The sequence below is a fragment of the Pygocentrus nattereri genome, chromosome 23 (genome assembly GCF_015220715.1).
Source record: "Pygocentrus nattereri isolate fPygNat1 chromosome 23, fPygNat1.pri, whole genome shotgun sequence".
In the NCBI taxonomy this organism is placed as follows: domain Eukaryota; kingdom Metazoa; phylum Chordata; class Actinopteri; order Characiformes; family Serrasalmidae; genus Pygocentrus; species Pygocentrus nattereri.
In genome coordinates, this window is record NC_051233.1 from 25,373,685 (window position 1) to 25,397,144 (window position 23,460).

General features: G+C 41.2%; 1 protein-coding gene across 4 annotated transcripts in view; it reads left to right on the forward strand.

Moving 5' to 3' along the window:
• The window catches only part of mcama (melanoma cell adhesion molecule a), a 53,021-nt gene that overhangs the window by 21,061 nt on the left and 8,500 nt on the right, over positions 1-23,460 (forward strand). For all 4 annotated transcript variants that reach the window (XM_017699678.2, XM_017699696.2, XM_037533595.1 and 1 more), the window contains exons 2-12: positions 12,906-13,030; positions 13,207-13,432; positions 14,302-14,372; positions 14,461-14,545; positions 15,020-15,199; positions 17,091-17,218; positions 19,022-19,172; positions 20,572-20,687; positions 21,432-21,573; positions 22,540-22,670; positions 22,778-22,919. In XM_017699678.2, coding sequence (XP_017555167.1) covers positions 12,906-13,030; positions 13,207-13,432; positions 14,302-14,372; positions 14,461-14,545; positions 15,020-15,199; positions 17,091-17,218; positions 19,022-19,172; positions 20,572-20,687; positions 21,432-21,573; positions 22,540-22,670; positions 22,778-22,919 — 1,497 coding nt within the window. The remainder of the gene's footprint in view (positions 1-12,905; positions 13,031-13,206; positions 13,433-14,301; positions 14,373-14,460; positions 14,546-15,019; positions 15,200-17,090; positions 17,219-19,021; positions 19,173-20,571; positions 20,688-21,431; positions 21,574-22,539; positions 22,671-22,777; positions 22,920-23,460) is intronic.

Here is a 23,460-nt window from a genome sequence, read left to right on the forward strand (position 1 = left end):
TATTATAAGATCCTTGCCTCATTAAACTGGATCTTTGCTTAATAGGAAATCTATGTGTACCTCTGAAAAACTAGGTCAAATGTTGCAGAGAATCTGAGCTCAGGGAGTCTTTCTGATTCAGATATACCAAAAAGAACAGTGTTGTAGTCTAAGCCCATGGTGTCACATTTCAGTGACACACCACTGATAGCAATAACAGATATCTTGCAAATTCTGTTGTTTAGCTTTCAGACCCGAACAAAGGGATTTCTGTCAGTCTGCAACGACAACTAATGAAGTGTTTTCCTTTTTAGGGTCGCCTTGGCCCACAGATCAAGGCGATTGGTCTTTATCTTTGAACTCCGCTTTTCAAAGAGATACTTAAAGATCAAGGACCTCCTCCTCTACTTCAATATTAGACGCTGTTAAAAGATCACTTGTGTATTGAAGTATGTAGAGCGGATCGTCCGGAGTGATTGTTTGGGTGAAAAACGATCCTGGTTTTTACTTGCAGGAAGAAGGAACGTGGTGTTTGAAACGGTGAAGCTGACAGACTGAAGCAGTTACCTCCAGAAGTTGTGTTAAGCTGGTCTGTGTTTAGAAGAGGAATGTAGAGTTCTCCCTTGCTTTCTCTCCTAGGATGGTTTCACATTAACGTTCATCATCCTTTTCTTTGTGCTGAGCGATTACATGGGAATTAAAAGTGAACATCAAAGTGTAACATGAGAGGGGAAAAATGAACTGTTCTAGTCTATGGTTTTCGCACTGAGCTATTTTGCATATCATTGCATATCGAATTGTTCTTTCATATAGGGTTTACATACAGTACAGAAATACCTGCTGGGCAGGACTGAGGCCATGGCAAAATCAATTGGGTCAGGACGTTATTAAAATTCTGACGTGGGTGGTTGTAATTGGAGTGAAATATACAAAGGTGACCTGAAATCGCACCGTCTTAGGGGTGCAATAGCACTGGCATCAACGTCACAGCATAATCACACAGGCATACACCAAGAGCCTAAAAGTAACAAAATACACTATCTTTGGAGCCCGCTATGTTGGCTGCTTTCAGTAGCAAAGCTAGAATGACATTACATCTAATGAGTTAACAAGAAAGGCTTTGTTTGCTACCCAGACTTAAAAAGGTAATTTAACCACATACCATGGATTTTTGACAGTGCTATGTGCCCCAGTGTTTAATTCAGATCACACACCACACCATTCGTCTCGTCTTCGGTGTGAGAAATGGGTAAAACTTGATCATGGAGACCCCACATTGTTCCTCCCTCAATACATCTGTGATGAGAGTAAAGCTGACAAAGACTTTGATTATGACATGGACGAGTGTCTGCAAGGGATAGGTAAACTAAAATGTTCGAAATTATTATGTACAAAACTAAGAAGGAAGATCTTGTTGAGAGGGTGAGGCCCCCTTTTGTCCACCTCCATGATGTTGGGCCTTTTGCTGGTACAATTTGTATTGATGTAGAATAGAATGTGGCAAAATCATTAGATTAGAAGCAACAGCCATTCCAATGCATTCTATTAATGGAAAACATCCACCTATGTTTGAAAAATAGTTCTAAAGTTCAAAATAGTGGTTTAATGTAAAATGTTTCACTATAGAAAAAAATACTGTCACAATTGTGCCGCACAAAGGAACAAGATGTCTGAAGCGTTTAATGCTTCTTAAGAAATAACTTCTTTTAACGTTTAATGCTTCTTAGTATAACAGAAAGCTGTTATACTAAATGGTTAATAATTTACTGCCTGATCCTCCAGGCATTAGTTTTGAGATGAGGTTGCAAAAAAAGGTTTTAAAACATATTTTTTAATCCATTCATGGTGGTGAGATATATGCAGGTCTCAATAAGGGAAAATAGTCACCCAAAAACCATATTTTTTCAGGTTTGCCACAATTTTACCATTATTGACATTACATATAACAACTCAAAAGACACATGTAGGTTCACTTTGGATTTTGAACAGTAAATAACATGGCACTATTTGCTTTTAGATTGCAACCCCTCCTTCCTGTCACCACTATTGCAAAGAAACCAGAGTTTCTCTCACATGAAATTATAAAGTTCCCCTTTAAATTTGCTGAACTATAATTTGATCATTGTGAAGTTAATTGATTAGTATTGATTCTTAAACAGTCTGAACAACAACTTGATAAGATCCCAATGCTTTCTACATATAATTATGTCTCTAAATCTAAACAGACTGCGTGCCACTCGGGAAACAGTAGCATTGGAAAATGGCCAAACTGTGACAACATGCAGTCCCTGTAGCCTTAAGCACCTGCTGTAGATCTCCCAGCAGGCACATCAGGCAGTTCCGGATTCCGTGACTCCAGTGCCTTAAGCCGGACCTGTGGACCACAAGCGAAAGGAAGCTTCAGCTTTCATCCATGCGAGATCGAAACACCAGGCAGGATGCAAGATTTGTGTTTGTCAATCACAATGTGTGGTCCTGCCCCTTCCAGCCCCAGCCATCCCCTACAAATCATTGGACAGGCACTGGGAACAGGTGTGAATGGGGGCAGTCTCCCTTCCACCAGCTGCATCTGTCCTTTACGTGGGAACCAGAGAGGCTCACTCATTGTTTGCAGCTGTGTGCCCTGTCACACCGACTCGACCTCAAGTTCCCGATCGTTAAATGCGGTCTTCGTCCCATTACGACCTATCAGATGCAGCCAAAACAGTAGTCTCACTCAAGGTCTGTGCCCTCACACTTGCATGTACAACAAGTCAAGCACTGTTGATATTATTGCTTTTCAAGGATTACCTCTGTCACATGGATGTGCCTAGATCGAAGATTAAGAGGGCTCAGTAAACAGCCTGAGTCTCTGGATTTGTATTTTGTGCCATTTTGGAAACACTTGGCTGGTTTTGCCTTAAGAAGCAACATGCTTTTTTTGGTCTCAGACAGTTTGTCTTCACAGCAGTTAAGACCATGTTGTAATGAGACACACAGCCGGTTTGTTATGAATACATCTGGAGCTTCGGGCCTTCGGCCTCAGTGTGTGTGTGTGTGTTGAGTTTGAGGAGGCGAAAGTTCACTGCAGTGTGGGCGTCGAGCAGATCGTCATTTAAGGGATCCTACCTCTTGTTCCTCGGGTGCATTCACATCTGAGCACACGGAGTTAACATAAAGAGACAGATTGCAAACAGCTCTGTGGTTTATAAACGGTTTGTAAGCTGGTGAGCAGCGGAGTGATGGAGGGCCAAATAGTCAAGATTTATAATCCTTAAACTACAGTTTTTGCTGGGATATTTTTGTGCCAATGTGGTAGCAATATCAAGAGCCCTTAGATCTTCTAATAGTGTTTCATCCCTTACACTTCACCCTCACTCTTAGCAGCTAAGTCTTCCCTGAGGCTGCAATTTTTCAAGCCTTGCTCTCTGACATGATCAAAACCACTCGCACTGCAACACTAGACACAGCAGTCGCTCTGCAGTCACTAGTGCTACTGCCCAGCCCAGCCCAGACCTGTTAAAGTGTAATTGAAATAAAAGATTACAGCTGAGAGCACTGGAGATCTCTTATTAACCAAACCAACGGTTTTCCAGTGACCTCTCTGCTTTAGAGGAAGGGAGGTCTGGAGCAGGTAGTGCAGCACTAGCCTCATTAGCGTTCTGGCACACCTGTGATCACTTGGCTATTCTCTTTGAGGGCATTAGGCTCGCCCTGCAGGGGTGCTTCTACATGCTGCCGGAACGCCCACCTCTCCCCCCAATCTGGGTACGACACGGGTACATCTCAGCACCCTTCCCCCTCGCCCCAACCCACGCCTTGCCCTCTGATGGGTTGGATGAAAGGCGTGATGGGACGTGGATCAAGCCTTTGTTGCAAGCTTGTTACAGCCTGTCAGACCAGAGTACTGAGGAGGAGGGCGGAGTCCACTACACACGTTTGGCATCATGGGACCTTGAGCGATGGCAATGTGCCAGAGCCATAATGGAAACACTGCATGATGATTGGTTAGTCTCTGGCAAGCTAACTACCACTTTGGGCACCAATAGCATGTTTTTCTTTCCGTCATCTGCCAGTCACTTTCAACATAATTTACTGCCGACATGAAAGATCCAAGCGATGAAAGAAATTCAGTTGAAACGTACTGAAGTCTCAGTGGATCAAACAGTAGAGAAGCTCTAAGAGTTCTTTCCCCCAGTTAGTGCAATATCGTTACGTAGCACAGGGAGAGCCCCATTATTTTTGGAGCAGACGCCGCTGCTACTGGAACGTTCCTCACACCCTCTTCCTCTCTCTCTCCAACTAATCCATCAATCTCTAACCACACTCCCTTCAGACAAGAGGTTCTTTTGTTAGAGTCGGCCCATCACGAGACCTGACGTGATGCAGGAGTGGATGCCATTTCTAGCTCTACAATAACAGAAAAGCAGAGAAGATTGGGTTTTGGTTTCATCTTAGGCCTGGTTTTAGACCTGACCTTCTCTGTTTAATGTCAGCTGGGCTTATCCCTCCCTGTGTGATATAACGCTGAGATAACGTGCAATTCACTCTTGTTCTCAGGTGAAGTGCTGCTGTTGTCTAATTCCTTGGCTGACCCTCATATCAAGGATGCTTTTTTTGGATGACTGTTGTCCATTGTACTGAGGTCCTGTCTCGACACTGTGTCTGAATCAGTTTATGACAAGCAGAGACCTTTATGAAAGATTAGTGCCAGTTCAGACATACAGCTGCATTCCTTTAATCATTGCAATACACTGAACTGACTAGAGAACCTTCAGAAATTTATGTGAACATTTGGTCCTAGTATGTTCCTATTAATTCCACCTCCCCTTCTTATGAAATGCAGCCAAAGCTCTTCACATTCCTTGAGAGGACGCAAATGATACAATTGAAAATTTCACTTGTGATATTTCACCCTCTCGCCCCATTAGGCAAACAAAGTTGCCCCCCTTGGCTAATCAGAAGCCTGTTATAGACCCGTTATTATTTCATTTACCCATGGGCTTTTCTGATTGCCTTGCTTTGTAATGCTAATTTGCCTTTGATTAGCCTCTTGGGCCTTAGATCTGGCTCTCAGATGAATCGGCCTATCGTAGTGCAGCACTGCTGAACGATGTCCCTATGGAGCCAGATTGATTCATGTTAGTCCAATTCAGTCTTCTTCACCTTAGAGCACAATTCATGAACTCCTCACAGGGCAATGCATTCCGATAAACTTTCGGCAGATACTGGTGCCCCTCCCAGCCACGTTCAAGCACTCAATTATGCATTAAAGGCATTTTCAATGGGTGTAGGTTGCGGTTACACACACACAAGTTGGGGTCTGGGTGGAGCTAGAGGATTTTGATGCTGTTTAATTTTTGTGGGTTCTGTAAATAAAACATTTGAGTAGCGGCTAACGGGCCGGACTCATGAAATATTTATGCAGAGACGTTAGATGGCAACTAACCCGGGGGAGTAATTACACCTTAAAAACTGTTTGTGGGAGGCCTGCCATGACAAATAGCAAATTAGAGTAAAAATTAGGAATGGCATGTATTGAGATGAGTTTACAAAATGGTAATGGTAGAAGGGCATGATGCTGATACAGTGCTAATGCATCTTGGTGATCGAACATGCCGTCTTATGTCCTGCCTGTAATGTATCATGTAACATCTTGCAGTTTGATCTTGTTTCTAACGGTCTTTTACACCAGCTGTAACCACATTTATTACCGCAGCAGATACAGCGGTACTTGCATAAGCTCCACTCAGCTTCCCCTAGCTCTACCAATTTCAGTCATGGTAATTATCAAAGTCTATATCATACACTACCCAATAATTGTTCACGTTACACATTTGCGTGCAGTTCTGAATGTTGTTTCCTGTGTATGGTTTCTATGACATTCTTGTTTTTGTACTTGCTTGTCCTCACATCTTTGCACTCAAAAGGAAAACCTCTGTAAAGCTAAAACTACCTCAAAGCATGAGGAATAAACACTGAGAGGAACCAAAACTCAAAAAGAAAAAGCTGTCTAGGAACTTGAGAAAGAAACATTGAGAGGAACCAAGACTCAGAAGAAGAAAAAACCCTAAAAGCACTGGGGAAAACACTGAGAGGAGCCAAAAGAAAACTGCGTAAGAGCAGGAGGAAGAAACACTGAGAGGAGCTGAGACTCAAAAGGAGAGACTGCGTAAGAACGTGAGGAATAAACACTGAGAGGAATTTTACCCCAAAGGAAAAAAATTCCCTAAGATCATGAAAAAGAAACATGGACAGGACCCAAGACTCGAATGGCAAAACTTCCGGAGAACATGAGGAGAAACTCTGAGAGGAGCCAGAGCCAGAAAACAGGAGCTTGTCCTCTGGTTGACAACACATAGTGGATTTGTGAAAAATGGGCAGCGGATCTTGCATTAGCATCCAGCATTTGTCCATATGCCCAGCATTGTTACACATGCTTTGTAATCAAGCAAGCAAGCAAGCCTGTGCTTAGATGCTTGGGGATTAGCTTGTTAGATGTACAGAATTTTTGCCTTGCGTCTGAGGGTGTGGATGCATGCTTGAGGGTCTGTGTTTAAGACTGAAGGTCTGCATGGGGGAGCTGAGGAGTGATCCCCCTCATTCTGCAGGGCCTTGCTCAGGATCAGGTTTGTCAATGGTCACTTTGAGGGATTTGCATATTTGATGTTGACCCTTTGAGGGGGAAAGCAAACACACTGTGTGTTGAATGTGTGTCAGACTCAGGAAGCCCTGTCCACATGGGGATTTGTGCCAGTTCCCAGTTCACAAAGGCAGGACAGATAAGACAGAGCCTTTGGATCAGTGAAGACACTTCTTCTTAAAGAGACTGAACATGTCAATGTTGTACAAGTGCGTTCAAATTTAAGGGCACGGGACTTTGTAATGTTTTTCATGTCGTTAAGAAATCGTGAATGAGGGACGGAGAACAGGAGGCATCTCTGCGAGTGAGTCTGCAACACATTTTGGCCTCTTGCCCCCTTTGATCTCAGGTGTGTGAGGCGTGCCAGGTAATTCCCGCTCTGTCAGAAACTGTTACACACTTCACACCCACAAGCTTTCTCAGCTTTCTCTCAAGCGGCTTACGGGTGTTAGACCTGGACAGTCGTCTCTAAAACTTGAATGTATAGATTAGCGAGCGTTTTTCTCTGAAGACCATATCAAATGGCGGCTATTGACAAAGAGAGTCTATGATCAGTGGATGCTTTAATGGACAGGTTATCCATAGGGACACAAAAGTTTTTCCTGCTTATTTCAAGCCCACAGGCTGATTTGTGGGTCTAATGATACTCCGTGATTGGTGGGATCTTCTTGGGAGGTCTGATTTCTGGCACATTAGACTTAGAAGTGGGCCTCAAAGATAGAGAAACGGCACCATGTTGAGGAGCCTGATGGCTTTTTCTCCCTGGATAGGCTGTGCATAAACCAACATACCAATCTGGTTTATCTTTAAAAAAGAGCAAGGCCTGGCTCTATTTGTGGGAGGCCTGCAACAATGAATTGAAAATTAGTGCAAACATAAGGACCAGCATGATCTGAGATGAGTTTACAACGTCGTAATGATAGAGGGGCGTATGTTGTGGGGATCCAAAAATGTTGACTTTCAAAAATAGCAAGAGGCATATCAACCCAACCTTCTATATTTAATGCTTCGTACTACTTTGTGGTTGTGTAATAGTGCTCGATGACTTTAACCTCACCTGGAATAGTAAAGCATTAGTTAAATTATCTGATGTTTTCCAGTAGCAATGGTTTCAGCTGAAAGTTTTACCAAAAATGGAGCATTTGAATTTAGAACGTTTGATCATTTTGTAAGACCTGTTATGTGTTTTCTGCTTTCTTTCATTATTAATATTTCACCTTACATTAAAAGGAGTTTCATGCTTCTTTTCAACCCGTCCTCATATGTTCCCATTAAACTATTAAACTACTCAGAGCATGAAATGATGCAGCCAACAGGTACGCACTGTTTCCACCGCTTGGAAAAGATTCTAAACAGTTTAGCGCTATTAGCTTTGGGTTTTCCTCTTCAAACGATGCTTCTGTTGGATGCTGCTCTCAAACATACCTCGAGAAAGTGTATGGCTCTGTGTATATGTGTTAATGTCCGTTTACTCAGTGAAAGTTTGTGAAGTTGTATTACGAGGACGAGAAACAGCTGGAGATTGGATTGAGCTCAGCTTAAACTGAGGCTCATCTGCTTTGTTAGCAAGCACATGCCAGACTAATGTTGTGGCTACTATCATTACACGCAGCCACTATTGTCTGCTTATTAGGGACCCGGTGAGACACTGTATACAGTATAATAGAGGAGGCGCGCCCTATTGTTGGTGTTTTGTAAGCTTTGGTACCGTATCTGAATCGCTCTGCACAATGTCATGGTGCTTTATAGGTTTTGGATGGGAGAGACACGGGACGGACTGTAATTCTGTTATCAGCACCCAACACGAACCCCCCTACCCCACAACCCCCACGCGCTTCAGCACGCACACACACAGTGCAGTTTCAGGCATCCACGGTCTTTATTTCATCCTCTGTCAGCACGTCCAAATATTCACTGGGTTTTTTTTTCTCCCCAAGACAGCCCCAGTGTGCCACCGTCAGCTTCCCCCCGCTGTTAATAACGCAGTGTTATGACGTACATGGGCTCCAAGTATGGTCTTGTTTTCTCTTTCCCTCTCTCTCCCTTAGATAAGAGAAGTCATGTCCTCCTCAACTTCAAATCCCTCCTTGACAAGATATTCCGTACCTCTGTTAATCCGATTAGCCAACCACTACTGAGACAGAGAAAAAAAAAGAAAGAAATATTCTGTCAACTTTGCTGCTAGGATGGTCTCAAAATATTTCAGTCAAGAGGATTAGGAAGTCAACAACAAACTTGGGGACTTGATGAACTTCTGGCAACCTCCTTTGTCAATTGGGGTGAGCTATAACACTGATGTACTGGAGGTAATTTATAAGTTTTATTAATTTATTAATTGTCCTCGTATAGTAGTCATAATCCATAATAAGGGTGCCCAAGAAGGCAGACTGTAATATGGGATGTGTCTGTAAATGTGGTAATTAAACAAACACCAGAATAAAAGCTAGAACAAGAGACAAACAAGAAACACCAAAACAGAAAACTAGACTAAAAGCTGAGGACTGTTAACTGGGGAATAGGACAAAGAAACTAAAAACTCTAGAACCAGTGCACCAGTAATCAGTGTCACAGAGAGAGAGAGCGAGAGAGAGAGAGGGAGAGGGAGAGAGAGGGAGTGGGAGAGAGAGAGAGAGAGAGAGTGAAAGAAAGAGAGGGAGTGGGAGAGAGAGAGAGAAAGAGAGAGGGGGGGAGTGAAAGAGAGAGAAGGAGAGAGAGAGAGAGGGAGAGAGAGATGGAGTGGAAGAGAGAGAGTGAAAGAAAGAGAGGGGGGAGAGGGAGAGGGAGAGAGAGGGAGATGGGGAGAGAGAGAGAGGGAGATGGGGAGAGAGGGAGAGGGAGAGAGAGGGAGTGGGAGGGAGAGAAATGTAATGCTAACTATACCTTAATTTACATACATTACATGTGAATGGAATTGAAAATTAATACTGACATGCTTTGGAACTTCAGCCTCAAAGTGCCTCCCTGCTAAATTGACAAAGTTAGCGTAGAGCAGCAAATTTACGAGGACCGTCCTCGTAAACACGTGACAGTAATGACGAGTGGGAATGTGCCAAGAGGGAGCCAGGACAGGGATTTTATGACAGTTCTGGATTTGGACTCTGGGGTGTGAGAGGGGCGAGGCAGTGGGGCCAGTGTGTGTGTGGGGTTCCCCAGGTGTCCAGACAATGAGTTTGCTTCTCGAGGTTATGGGTGGGTGGACATAGCCTTAGCTGAGTAGGACGAGGGGAGAGGCGAACAGAGCTGGGGTCTCGGTCTGCGATGAGCTGGGCGGTTACTCAGTGTGGGGTGTAAGGAGCCAGAGGGAGGAGGTGCAGGGGGGGAAAGCAGTGGCCATGACAATGGTGAGTGAATGGTGAATGGGACCAGCGGGATGTGACTGTGAGTTTAATGAGGCTGTGTGTGTGGTGTGGGTGTGCACACACCCTCTGCACCCATTTTAGGCGCATGTGGCCACGTCCTCAGTGACACACGGTTTTCATTTTTCATTTTAATAAACTGAACGTGAAACGCTCTAGTATTTCTTGTCATGAGGCTTAGCACTGAGGATTTTCCTAAATTACGTGCTCGTGCACAACAAAACAAAACCATAGTTCTGCAAGTCGGATTGCATTAAATCTTTTATGACAGAAGTGCTAGAAATTGTGTATAAATAACAGTGTTAGACCTTATGCAATGTATATATGTAAGTACGTATATGTAGTAATGAAATGTGATGTTTAAATATATATTGACCTCTTGTATTGGAAATTAGGCAAATGAAGAGTGGCCTGCTTTGCACAATAGTGTATATGTAATAATAATGTACTCCATATGTATGTATATATATATATATATATATATATATATATATATATATATATATGTAATATTTATATGTCCTATTATATGTGATGCATCTGTGAGCTCCTATATTTGTTCATACGTTTTAAACTTAATCCTAAACTAACTTTAAGCCTGACCTTTGTAATGGAAATTGATTTTGTCCTTTCAGTCTTAAAAAAATGAGACGTAGCTTTTGTAAAAAGCCATTTAAAAGTTGAGACATTAGGTTAGCCTGCTTTTCTTTGCCAGTCAGGACAAGGTCAGGACATTTTTATCCTGAGAATGTATGAAAATAAACACACGCACACGGTGATGGTGAGGCCGTCTCATTCCTAATGTTCTGGACTCAAACACCCAACTGATGCCCTCCCCCTTTCAGCAGTAGCTACTGACCTTCACACTGCAGACAGCAGAGGAAGTAGAGTGATGAGGTCACCGTGTAGTGGCTTCACCTTTGAACTATGGCCAACAACTCTCCTCTCCTCTCCTCTCCTTTCCTCTCCTCTCTGTCTCTTCAGCCGTCACTCGCCAAGGACGTGGAAATCCCATAATAGCCGTGGCTCCACCGGCACCCCACTAGCCCAGTCCCCCCCATATCCCAGATGTTTCCAATTAAAAAAAGGGGCCTTTCAGCATGGGCCTATTCTCTCCATGCTGAGAGAGAGGTTGAGAGAGAGGGGGGTGAGAGAGAAGCACTCTTAGACTGACTGTAGAGTGAGAGACAAAAGGAGGGGTTTATGGGCAAGGCAGAAAAAAGCAGACTTTCAGTTTTGGCAGTGAAAGAGGGTCTTGGAATAAGGGGAGGACTGAGACAGAAGCGTGTGGCATTCAAAAAAAGTCACAGTGGTTAGGGGTTGTTATGGTTCCAGCTCATTCATGATGCGAGGATAAGTCTAAATAAAAAAAAGCTAAAGAATAATGGATTAAATTGAGGTTTTAATTTAACACACTACAGATAAACAAACGTGCTGCGTTCTCCACTGTCATACTGTTAAACCTCATTAGAACATGCGTGATGTGAGAGAATAGACCATCTACATTAGTGTAGTTTCTACATCACTATGAGCTACACAGTTAATTATTGCCATGATTTCACAATAGCTAATGCTTTTTTTTCACATGGGTACTTACTGTAAAATCTACACAACTTAAGATATTTTCTGTAATAACAGCAAATTAGCAGACGGATGGCATTTCACTGTAGTGCACAGCCTTATGGGATATGACAGTAAGACAGTTAAAAGTGAGAGTTAAAAAGGCATAAAAATTTTACTAAAACGGTGGTTGTGCACCCGCGACCCTGACGGAGAAGCGGCTTAGAAAATGGATGGATGGATGGATGGATGGATGGACGGTGGTTGTGCAAATTCTAACTGTAAAATATATATTTGCATTTAATTGCAATTACTGTGGTTCAGCAAATAAATAAGAATTAACTGCAATTTTTTTTTCCATAAAAATAAATATGTTTATCTGGAGTTCTGGCTACTGCTCTTGCGCAGATCTTGAACTCAAGGGGGGCTTTTCTTGCTCAGTGTAAGCAGCAAGCTGATAGGCTCCTTTTCTTGAAAGGTGGGAATTTCCCGCAGGCACCTTGTTGAGCATTATGAACTTTCCCATTTATATTTCAACCAGTGAACTGTCTCTTCCTTTGTAATGTCTCTGGTTAGGTGAGTGAGTTGACTTCCTAGCCTTCTGTAGCCAGTGCTCATGTGGGATTGTGGCCTGGGCACATTCCTCAGATAACATGGCCAAGCCTGTGAAGCTGCTTCACAGGCTTTGGGTTGTCTACCACTGCCTGGTCTGTGTTCCTGTGAATTTGGGTCAGCAGTTGGAGACTGTGGCTGACCCGGGACCAGTTCAGAAGGAAAACTGTGCCCTCAGACAGTAGATGGCCGATCGTGATTACATTGTGCTTCAGTTTGGCTGAAATGCTGGGAATGTCTTACCAACATAGCTCAAGTGTTTCGTGACGGCTCTTTTTTGTTGTGAAACACGGACATTATTCATTATAAGTGCCAATATCATGGACTGCTCATTGCTTTATATTCAATTAAAAGACTGAGGTATTATGTAAATGTTGTAAAATGGCCTGTTTCCAAAACCTGTTTACCGTGGATTCTCAGTCTGTACAGGCCGTATATTGAAACTAAGCCAAAAACAGCTTATGTCACAAAAGTGTATATCACAAAAACAACACATGTACATATGCCATATGACAGAAAGAGATCGTTTAGTCATAGCAGTCTTCGGGGAACAGTAACAGCAGCAGCCTGTTTATTTGTAATAGAAACAGAAATTATGACTGTTTTGGCATGAACTCACACAACATCATAAATAAGTAATAACAAATTGTAAGAAAAATATAGGACTTCACAGGGTTAAATGTAAAATGATTTTTTCTGTTATGGCCAGATTCTCTGGCCTTTTTGTACAAACTCTTTGTTTTTGTCCAATAAAATAAAAATATTTTCATTTGCAGTTGGAGCCGAGTTGAGCGTGAAAATGGTGGGCGACACTGAAGTATACAAGGCTGATTTTGCAGAAATCCGATGCCAGTACAATTTCTCTGAAAATGCCAGCATGGTGATGGTGCAGTGGTTTGTGGTATGTACATTTCTAGCTTGCTTTACACACTTCCCAGCATCTCATTTGTGTTGCCAGCCTCTTATTGTTAACTGACAAAAATGAGCAAGTGTTAGGCTGGCTTTTCCAAAATGACACATTTTTTATATCAGTTTGAGCATCTTGTATAACCAAACTACATTTCCCATGAACCTTAGAATGATCCTCGAGGAAAAAGGATTAGGATAGCCTACAGTGACCTGATCACACGAAGTAAGGATGAGAACACAAACTACACTAAACGGATCCGTGTGGCAGGGGACAGTGGCGAAGAAATCCTGACCATCGTGAACGTGGAGCTGTCCGACGAGAGGGAGTTCTTCTGCCAGGTGGATGGCTTGGCAGCAGGCATTGAAGAGGGCAGGTTCCACTTAAAGGTTTTTGGTAAGTCCATTTACCTTAATAATAATAATAATAATTAGGGGTGTTAAATCAATGCAAGGTAATGCATAAATCAGAAGGCACCAATTCAACTGTGCGGATTTTGGAATGTTAGAACTGTTTCAGCTTTCGGGCAGCATTTGGAAATCTACGTGATACCTACATAAGCCTTTCATGACAACTGATGTAAATCTACATAAGCACTCATAAAGGCTTATTACAGCAAGCATCAGTTTTTGAACATTTTGATTTCACTCCAGCAAGAATTGCAACGACTGACACATGATGGAATAAACCTTCATAAATGTCTCTAAAGGTTTACATCAGTTGTTAGGCTTATGCAATTATTAATGGCCCATAGAAAGTCCTCAGGCTATTTTAAATATTAATTTCCATAAAACAGCTGGGGGTGTTGTTATTATTGTCTATATTAACCAATTGTGCCGTGTACTAGTCCTATGATTACATTACTGTATTTACTCGCTAGTGTATTTTTGATATAATAATAAATAATAAAATTAAATCATACGGTAGTACAATTAAATTAAGTTGGTAAAATGCTGATATGCTGAATCATTTCCTAGAGATCTGAAATCAAATCATTGTGACTTACTACTACTACTAAAATAATAATAATAATAATAATATAATACATTTAATTAAAAGTAAAATTGCAAGATAAAGTGCTTCTCATGATACTATTCTATACTATACTATGCTATACTAAATATTTAATATTTTATATTTAAACTTTTATTTAATAAAATGTTAGTAAATGATGTTAAAATAGGCTTTGGGAATTTGGGAAACAGGCTGTTTCTTCTTTGTTTTCCTCAGAAGGAATGATTTTTGCTTTGGTTTGTTCTGTTTAGACCCTCCGGAGCATCCTGTGATTGAAGCTGTCCATACTGGAGTTTCTGTGACCAATGACTCACCATCGAAGGTCAGCGGCCGTCTCAGGCCCTCAATAACTGCTAGTTATGTTGGTTCTGAGTGAGTGATGTTCACAAGTTCTATCTGTCCCTGATTAGATCGCAACCTGTGAAACTAGTAAAGGCTTCCCCCAGCCCAACATCACTTGGTATCGCAACCACAGCTTGCTCCACAAAAATGGCCGTAAGTAAAAGAGGGAATAGATCCATTCGTCTCATCCTGTAAGTTATTTACTGTATTGCGTTACGAGACTTGAAGAAATGCTCCAGCGTTTTTCAGCTTGAACTCTATTTGCTGCACATGTAGCGTACAATCCGTTGCCATGGACAGTAATTTAAATACATTTCCCTTTACTTAGTAAAAGAATAGAAAACCCATTGACTCAAATCACACTTCTAATAGAAGCCAATAGATAGTTGCCTGAGTACCGGGAAACGTGTTGAAATTATTGAGATAAACCTGATTCTAAAAATTCAGTCTTCAATCTAAGAGTAAGCAAATATGTACTAATGAATTATTTAAACCTTTTTTTAGTATAATTATAACCAGATTAATTACAGAGAAAGCTCAATGTTTCTTCTCTGTCTGTCAGTTTTAAAGAGAGTGTGTGTGTGTGTGTTTGTGTGTGTGTGTGTGTGTGTGTGTGTGTTATCTCAGAGGTGCACGTGATTACTCTGGTGTCCAAGGACTCCACTGGGCTGTTCACAGTGCAGAGTGAGCTGCAGTATAAGGTGACCAAGGAGGACAAGGACTCACACTTCTTCTGTGAGGTCAGCTACTACGTCCCCGGGGCTGTCCGAACAGTCGAGTCCAAAAGGGTCAACGTCAGTGTGCACTGTGAGTCTCCACACCGCCTCACCAGTTGCTCTGTTTGCCCCATGACTTCTTAATGAAGCTGAATGCAGTGAAGCATTTCGAAAATATGAGAGAGTGCTGTTCAGGGGCTGCATATGGCCAAAATAACAAATTCTCAGGAGATATATGGACTTTGCCTGAATTGTTATTGCGTTTTCAGTTTGGAACAGTTGATTTTTAAAACTCAGTTTGCAGGCTTGGGTGATAAAACGATGAAGACAGTTGGGTATTAAAAGCAAGTTTACAACTCTAGGTGTCGATATTGTACTTGCCAGTTACAGAAACCTACCTATCCATTCAGAGCAGAACCTACCAGACAGTTCACTGAGCTTGAGAGACAGTTTCATTGTTGAGATGTTGACAAGTAAAAAAGGCTGTGAACTTGAGGAAAATATCTCAGAACGAGGACATTATGGCAGAAATGGCTACAAGTTCTCCGCAGCATGGAATTGGTTCTGTTTTCTTAAAGCAGATGTACTTTGATTCTTTAAAAAATGGTTTGGCTTTGACCATAGATATAGTCTGTTGGCCAAGACATGTTTGCATTCAACATTTTGCTTCTTTAGTAAAGAACTTGAGCGGTGAGGCTAGCATTAATAATAAACACTAGATTAGTCACCCAACTAGCCTAAACCGTTTCTGTAAGATCACCAAAACTTTTTTTCTGGGGGGATTTTTACCGAATTTTCTGCCCAATATTAGTCGTCTCCAACTCCACCCGCTAGTTAGGACTCCCCTATTCACACAGTGCTATCAGTGCTATGAGGGCGAGGACTAACACAGGCTTCCTCTGAGACTTGTGAATTGCCGTCGCATCTTTTCGAACTGCCGCTCACGCAACGTAATTGGACAGCCAAATGCACTCGGAGGAAAGCTCCAACTGCCAGATCTGTTAAATCAGCTAACAGACGCCTGTGCTGACTAGCATCGCGTTGAGTGCATCCTACCCACCCAGAGAGAGGCCAATTGTGCTCTCTAGGACTCCCGGCTACGGACGGCTGTAGCATCATCAGGGATCAAACTCAGAATCACCTGATGACAGAGCCAACACTTAGATGGTTGCACCACAACTTTTTTTAACCCATTCAAAGTGCATCCAGGTCTTCAATAAGATCCTGCAAACTTGTCAATGCAGTTAAGAGCCGAGTATGACTTGCTGTGAACTATAAAAATGAACAAAATTGCGAGCAATCCCTTTAGACAACAGTGTCTGTATTCACAAACTACCTGAAGCGTAGGAGTGCTGGTATACAACAGCATGTGACCATCATAAATATGATGAAATCTGATCCAAGATCAGCCCTGCTTTGTGAATACCAGCGCTGGTGTTGTCTGAAATGGCTGGCGAAGCTTTGTTTATTTTTATTGTTTACAGTAAGTCATGCTCTAAACCACATAGACAGTTCTGCACAACCATAATAAAGACTTGGATGCTGGTTGAGTGGGTTCAAGGATGTTTTGGCAATGTATTTTTACAGAAATGATTTGGGCTATTTGGGTGACTCAACTTCAAGTGGTTGGCAACGTTAGCCATGTAGCTCCAGCATCAAACTCATGAAGCAAAGTTTGAATCCTAAAAACGACTTTAGAACTGTGATGACATGACACTGAATAGTTGGGACTGATATGAACCATTTGAATGTTTGAAATGCCTCCACTTGAAAGTTCCAGACACTATCATTTTTCCCAACATTCCCTCAAAAAGTGACTTATTCAGCATCAAAGCAGAACTGTTTCGGCCATGACGCGGCTGCGGAATTCCCGGCTTTGTCAGTCCTGACCGAATGGCTGCGATGTTGAAGCCGCACTGCCCTGGTAACGCATGTCTGAATGGCCCGCCATTTATGGTCTCTGTTTTTTTTTTGTCCCACAGACCCCACGACCAAAGTCGAGATGTGGAGGGAATCGCCCCAGGGTCTGGTCAAAGAAGGAGACACAGTGGAGATCCGTTGCCGTGGTGACGGCAACCCCCCGTCACCCATCACTTTCAGTCGAGAACAAGTGAGAATGGCCCCACTATTTTTTTCTCTTTTTTTTTGCATTCTTCTTCCCCTCATTTTCTAGCGGAGGGGGAGGACTAGCAGTGTGAAAAGGCTGACATGGGAGACATGTGGCCTGGAGAACATGCTTTGTATCCAGACTTTAGTGTGGATCGAACAGTAATGTGCTCAGCAGCAGTGCTTAGAGTGAAATTACAGCAAATTTCCAAATAATTTAATAGTTGAGACACACACAGTCGCTGTGTCTGCAACACAAGTATAGCCATTTTATTCACTGTCTGATCCAGTGAACCTTCACATATCTTTATACATTTTGAGAGAGATAATTTTAGATAGACGTTGATAATGATGATTTTCTAATACTGTTAGAAAATGTTAAAATAGGAGTTCTTTGGGTGCTATTTTGTCTTAAAATACATTTCAGACCAAAAGTCTAACTCCAAACTATCATGTCACTATATCAGTGTCTTCGGCCTGATGTAGCTTGTAAAGGTACTAAAGTCTTCTGACATCTGTTTCAATTCAATTCAGTGGAGCCTTTTACATTAAATCATTCTGAATGTTCAAATCACTCTTAGCTGCAGAAATCCGTGGAAGCTCATGCTTACTAAAAGTTGGTCAGCTGTCTCATTTCAAAATATTTTTAATCAAAATGAGATTTTCTTTTTTCAGTTTATCGGTAACGTAACATAAACGAGTTTTATTTTGTGCAAAACAGCAAATCTGTATTTATACAGCCGTTTTTATTTTAATCACCTGCAGGCATATACAAAAGTTTCAGAGCCCCCAGTCAAATTCTGTTTTGTTGATTTTGAAGTGAAAAGTAAACACATCGTAATGCAAAAATGACTGTTTATTTACTGAATTTAGCATATGGGGAAAGTTGAAACATAAAATGTGGCTTGTGTAAAAGGTAACTCAAGTTTAAGATGCCAGAAAAATGCCGTGATTAAGTTTGTTTCCTGTAGAGGATGTGTTAACTTCTTTTCAAATAGAAGATCTACAAAACACAATTGGACTTGAGGTGTCATTTGTCATGATTGTCCCTTCCCAGTCCTGTCCATGTGTTCCTGTTGTGTTTTGGTTTGGCCCATGTGTTTTTGTTTTGGTTTTTAGTCCAGCCCCCTCGTTTCATGACATCACCCCTTATTGTCTCCACCTGTTTCCCACCTGTCCCTCGTTTACCCTGTGTTATTAAAGCCCTGTGCTTTGCCCTTTGTTTGTTGGATATACTGTTCGAAGTGTCTGTATTGTTTGAAGAGTTTTGTTTATTTCTGGTCTGTTTGGAGTTCGGTGTTCATTTTGTCATGTCTGTCCCTCCTGCTCTTCGTACTGGCCATTTGAACCTGGAATATCTTGACCCTGCTTTTGGATTTGCCCATAATAAATCTCGCTTGTCTCCACACATGAGTCCGGCTCAACATCGCTCCCCATCGTTACGTCATTACATGTAGTAGAATGCATAAGCCAAGTAAGAAATTAGGCAAATGCTCATATGTGTATAAAGAATTCATGGTGTTCTCAAACTTTTATAGGCAGTATAAGTTTGAATAAATTGAAAACACTTATCATTTGCATTGTGTTAAAATTTCAAGATCAGTGGATCAGTAGAAATGTTCCAAAGTTACTTGCCAAAAATTGTTACGTTTGAGTTTTTTTCTTTCTCCTGTAAGTTTCCCTTTTTGGAGATGCGTAGTTTTGCTCTAACAATGACAATTTGTAAACATAACTGCCTGCTCTGAACTTCACACCAGTGTAGAGTGATCAGTCATTTTCTGTTGTCTGTTTTCTGTGTCCTCTTTAGCATCCAGACGAGGAGCTGGAGGCTGATAATGACCTGCTGGTTCTAAAGGAGGTGACCCGTGGTGACAGCGGCAAGTATCTCTGCCGTTCTCTAGACCTGGACTCTGTAGATTATGAGGACGTGGTGGGGAATCTCCAGGTTACCGTGCACTGTGAGTAGCTGCAGCTCTTAACGCTTGACAACCTGTGGACTGAATCTGATCCAATTTCCAGTCATACATCACTGCTTACACCTGATTCTGCTAATTGGGTTCTGTTCTTTGTTATGAAAGTAAGATGGCTGGAAAAATCAAGTGTTGTTGGAATGAACGCTTGGAGCCAGGGCTCTGAGCTCAGCAGGAATTGCCTGCTGCTAAATATAATTCCTTAGTAACAATATTCACATTTTAGGGTGATGTATTCTTTTAAAAGATGCCATATCGTGGAAAACACATTTTGCTCGCTCCAGTTCAGTATAAAAGGCTGATTAAAACAGTTTCAGTATGTTCCATTTCTTTCCTGTACACTCTGTACAGAAATGAAGCACCAAAAAACGCCTGCTTTGAATGTTTTTGTGATGTTATGAATACCAGCACATTTACGCGGCTTTGCAAAAGTCTGAGGCCACCCTTCGGTTCTCTAAGTTCTCTGAGGCAAAGTGGCCATAAAGTTAAATGTATTTTAGCAGCAGGAAAAAAATCACAAAACACATTTAACAGAAAGCCTCAACAACTAAAAACAGTGAGACTCATTCACCAACCATTCTTAAGGAGAATTTCTTCTTAAAACCCACTTAATGAAGGTTCTGACTTACACCAATCCTTTCTTAAGTAAGATTTGTTATTGGGTAAGAGCAGAATCTACACATTCAACAGCACAAAGGTGCGAACAGCTCTGTGGTTTCAGAACACGTCATGAAACTGAAATAGACTTTTTTTTTTTTACCTTTCTCAGGTACAAATTTAAGAAGAAACTTAGGAAGATATTGGTGAATGAAGACCAGTATCTCTTTTTAATATTTAATGTGCCCTCTCTTTACCTTCATTACAGCTTCCATTCTTGTCAGGAGTCTTGCTTTCATTATTTCAAAGAAATCTGCAGGGGTAGAAAAATCCAGATGTTAGTTGCATTTTTCTGCTTCTCACGATCCAAGTAAAGCCAAATACGTTCAGCGTGAGGTTTGGTCTCTGGGGTAGTCAGTCCATTGTTCTGAGAACAACAGCAGCTTTTCTTATATAGAGATGTCCTTTTCTCATTAATGGCTTAAGTGTGTTCTCTGTAGAGGATGTGTTAACGTAGTTTCACTTACAAAATCAACAAAGCTTGTAATTTGAACCGGATACTCAAACTTGCATACCACTGTAACTGCATTGTCAAAGTATTGTCACAGGTGGGGTAAGTTTTAATCTACACCAGCACAAGCAGACACAGAGCTGCATAGAACACAGACTCTTTATCTTTGAAACACGTGTGGTAAATTCACTCCCAGAGGCAGACAGTAATAACTCATTTGGGAGCCAGAGTTCTTAGCGCAGATTATGTGACTCTGCATGTGTGTGTCTGTGTGCATAGATCTGGACCCAGCTGTTGTGGTGCCCAAAGACTCTGAGGTTATGCTGAAGGGGGAGAACTTGACAGCCACCTGTAATGCCTTATCTTCTCTGGAGACGAAGACTGTGTGGAGTAAGGTACGTTCACACTGTCTCGCTGTACAGCAACTCCTATCCTTTCGTATCCAAACTGACAAGCACCATTTGAAATTCAATTGAAAAAAACAACCCAAAGGGTGGCACGAATCCTCCATGCCACACGTACAAAGCCAAGACAACCACAAGACAAAGATGTGGGGTACATATGCAAAGAAACACCCAAAGAACAGTGAAGCGACTTGGGAAGAGACAAGACACGTGTGTGCATTGTGTGACAATTAGAACAGACGAAGAAAAAGCAAGGCAGGAATGCTACAATAGGAAAATGGTTTTTCCGACAGCTGAGCTCTTTAGCTTAGGAGTTTACTGTGAAATTGTCTGGACGGGCTATAACGCTTTAGCAGATCAGCAAGAATAGGTAAGGCCATTAAAAGCTTCAAATGTGATAGGTAATATTATAATCAACAAAATGAAATAGAGCTCATAATCCATTTGCTACCCTTAATATACAATGTTACCAGTCAATAGCTTTCAAATATGAGGCTGTCTGGATTTTTATTGTATTAGCACTTCATACTCAATGTTATACAGCTTTCTTATTCATTTAGTACAGCTGTGATCAACATTTCTTACAACTTTGTAGAAATTATTTGAAGGCTATATTAGTTCTTTTAGTGCATTTATATTATTGAAAACAGTCCAAATATTTAGCACTGTATCAGTAATGCATCAATAATTAATCCTCCGCTCTGTATGACTATATGTCTGTCTCTGTGTATATAGAATGGTGTAGAGATCAGAAAGGGAAACGTGCTGCATCTGCAGGATGCTACGTTTGACACAGCTGGACATTACCACTGTGAGGTGACCGTTCCATCCCTGCCAGGTCTGCATACCAGAGGATCAGTTCACATCATTGTGCAGGGTAAGCACTACAGACCAGCCAGCAGATCACATGGCACCCCATTTATGTGCAGTACATTGAATCAAGCCTACATTGTAAGTCAGTGGCCTGTACATTAGAAACTTAAGTGATTGTCCCTAAACTCATGTAAATCTGCCTTCAGAGTAGTTACAGAGCTTGCTCATGGGGGCTTGGACGCAGATTTTTCTGTAAAGCTGTTTTGTGACAACAAATCTTGTAAAAAAAAAAAGTGCTATATAAATAAACTTTGACTTGACTTGACTTGTCCATGTTGGCCATGAAATAAATCAGTGTGTATAATGCACACTTTGTGTGCTTTCACGTGTAAAAGAAGCTTTGGTTTGCCTTTATTGTTCAATGTACATTACTTCTTTTTAAAGTAAGCAAGATTCATATCTGTAAGCACTTATTATTGACTTGTTTAATCTGAGTTATGAAATATATATTATATAATTATAAAACACAACTAATACAGCTGTATGCAAAAGTCTGGTCATCCCTGATCACCTATTTTGTTGATTTTCTGAGTGAAAATAAACGAATACATCCCCCACAGAGAACACACGTGCATAACGATTAATGCACAACTTCTGTTTATTTACTGAATTTAACAAAAAAGTGCCCTGTGTAAAAGTTACAGCACATTTTATTTTTTTATGTTCAACCCAGCAGAAAAATAGAAATTGTGCACTAAAACCCATAGACAATTGTCATAAAATATAGAGGATGGTTATTCATTTCACAAAGCAAGCCTTTATACACAACAGTAACTTGTGATCAAACTCACATCATCATGAAATATTCCTTCTACTTACAAAATGTATCTTTTGAAGAGAGTTTGTTTAAATGTTATGAGTGGAAAAACAATTCATATAAAGTTCTGAGAGTTGAAGTGCATCATCTTACCATCTGCTCTGTAAATAAATGCACTTTAGTTTATTTCTGCTGAAATTTGATCTCCTGCAGGCGCTCCTCAGTTGAGGGATGTGAAAAAGGAGGTGAGCATGAGTGAGAAGGTGGGGAAGTGGGTGAATCTGACTTGTGAAGCAAGAGGATTCCCCAGACCCATCGTTACCTGGAGCATCTCTGGCAGCCCTGTAAGAAACGCACAACACCTTTGAGGACTTTTAAACAGGCTGACCTTGGTTGCTAATAAATATCTGTATGGGTGAGCTGTTGACCTTTGGGTTGAATTTGTTTTTAGGACTGGCGAGAGGTTGTGAGGAAAGAGACAGAGGACTCTGTTCAAGCTGTAATGACTCTCAAAGTGTCTAGAGACACTGTGGCCACATGCAATGCTACAAACAAAATAGGGGGGGAGACCAAAATCTACACCATCAGTAGCAGTAAGTTTCACAGGTTCTGGACGACTCTAGCCAAACACATTCAGAACTATTGTTAAAGCATGCTTACTTTAACCCTTTAAAGTCTTTCATTATTTTTGTTATTTTGTTTTTGTATCAAATGTGTATTTGTGTAATTACTAGGGCTGTCAAAGTTAACGTGTTAATAACATGTTAACACAAATGATTAATGCTACAAAACTTTTTAACGCTGTTAATGAATTTATCTAATTTGACCATTCGAATCATGCATAGTCCCACCCTAAAACTGACTCTGCAATCGTAGCCCTCTCAAATACTACTTTTAAATGGCAAGTAACGTTTATAGCTCTTTGATAAGCGTTGTGCATGTCGACTAATTTTTATATTCAAGTATTCGTGGAAGTTCACAAAATGGTCAACCACAGAGAAGGAAATAATAAAAATAAGAACAGGTTTTGGCTGAATTATGTAGTGCTGTGACTGCACTGGTGTTACGCAAAAAAAATATAACAACAAATAGAAATACATTTCAAAACATGCTGTTATTCAGAAATATGAGCTA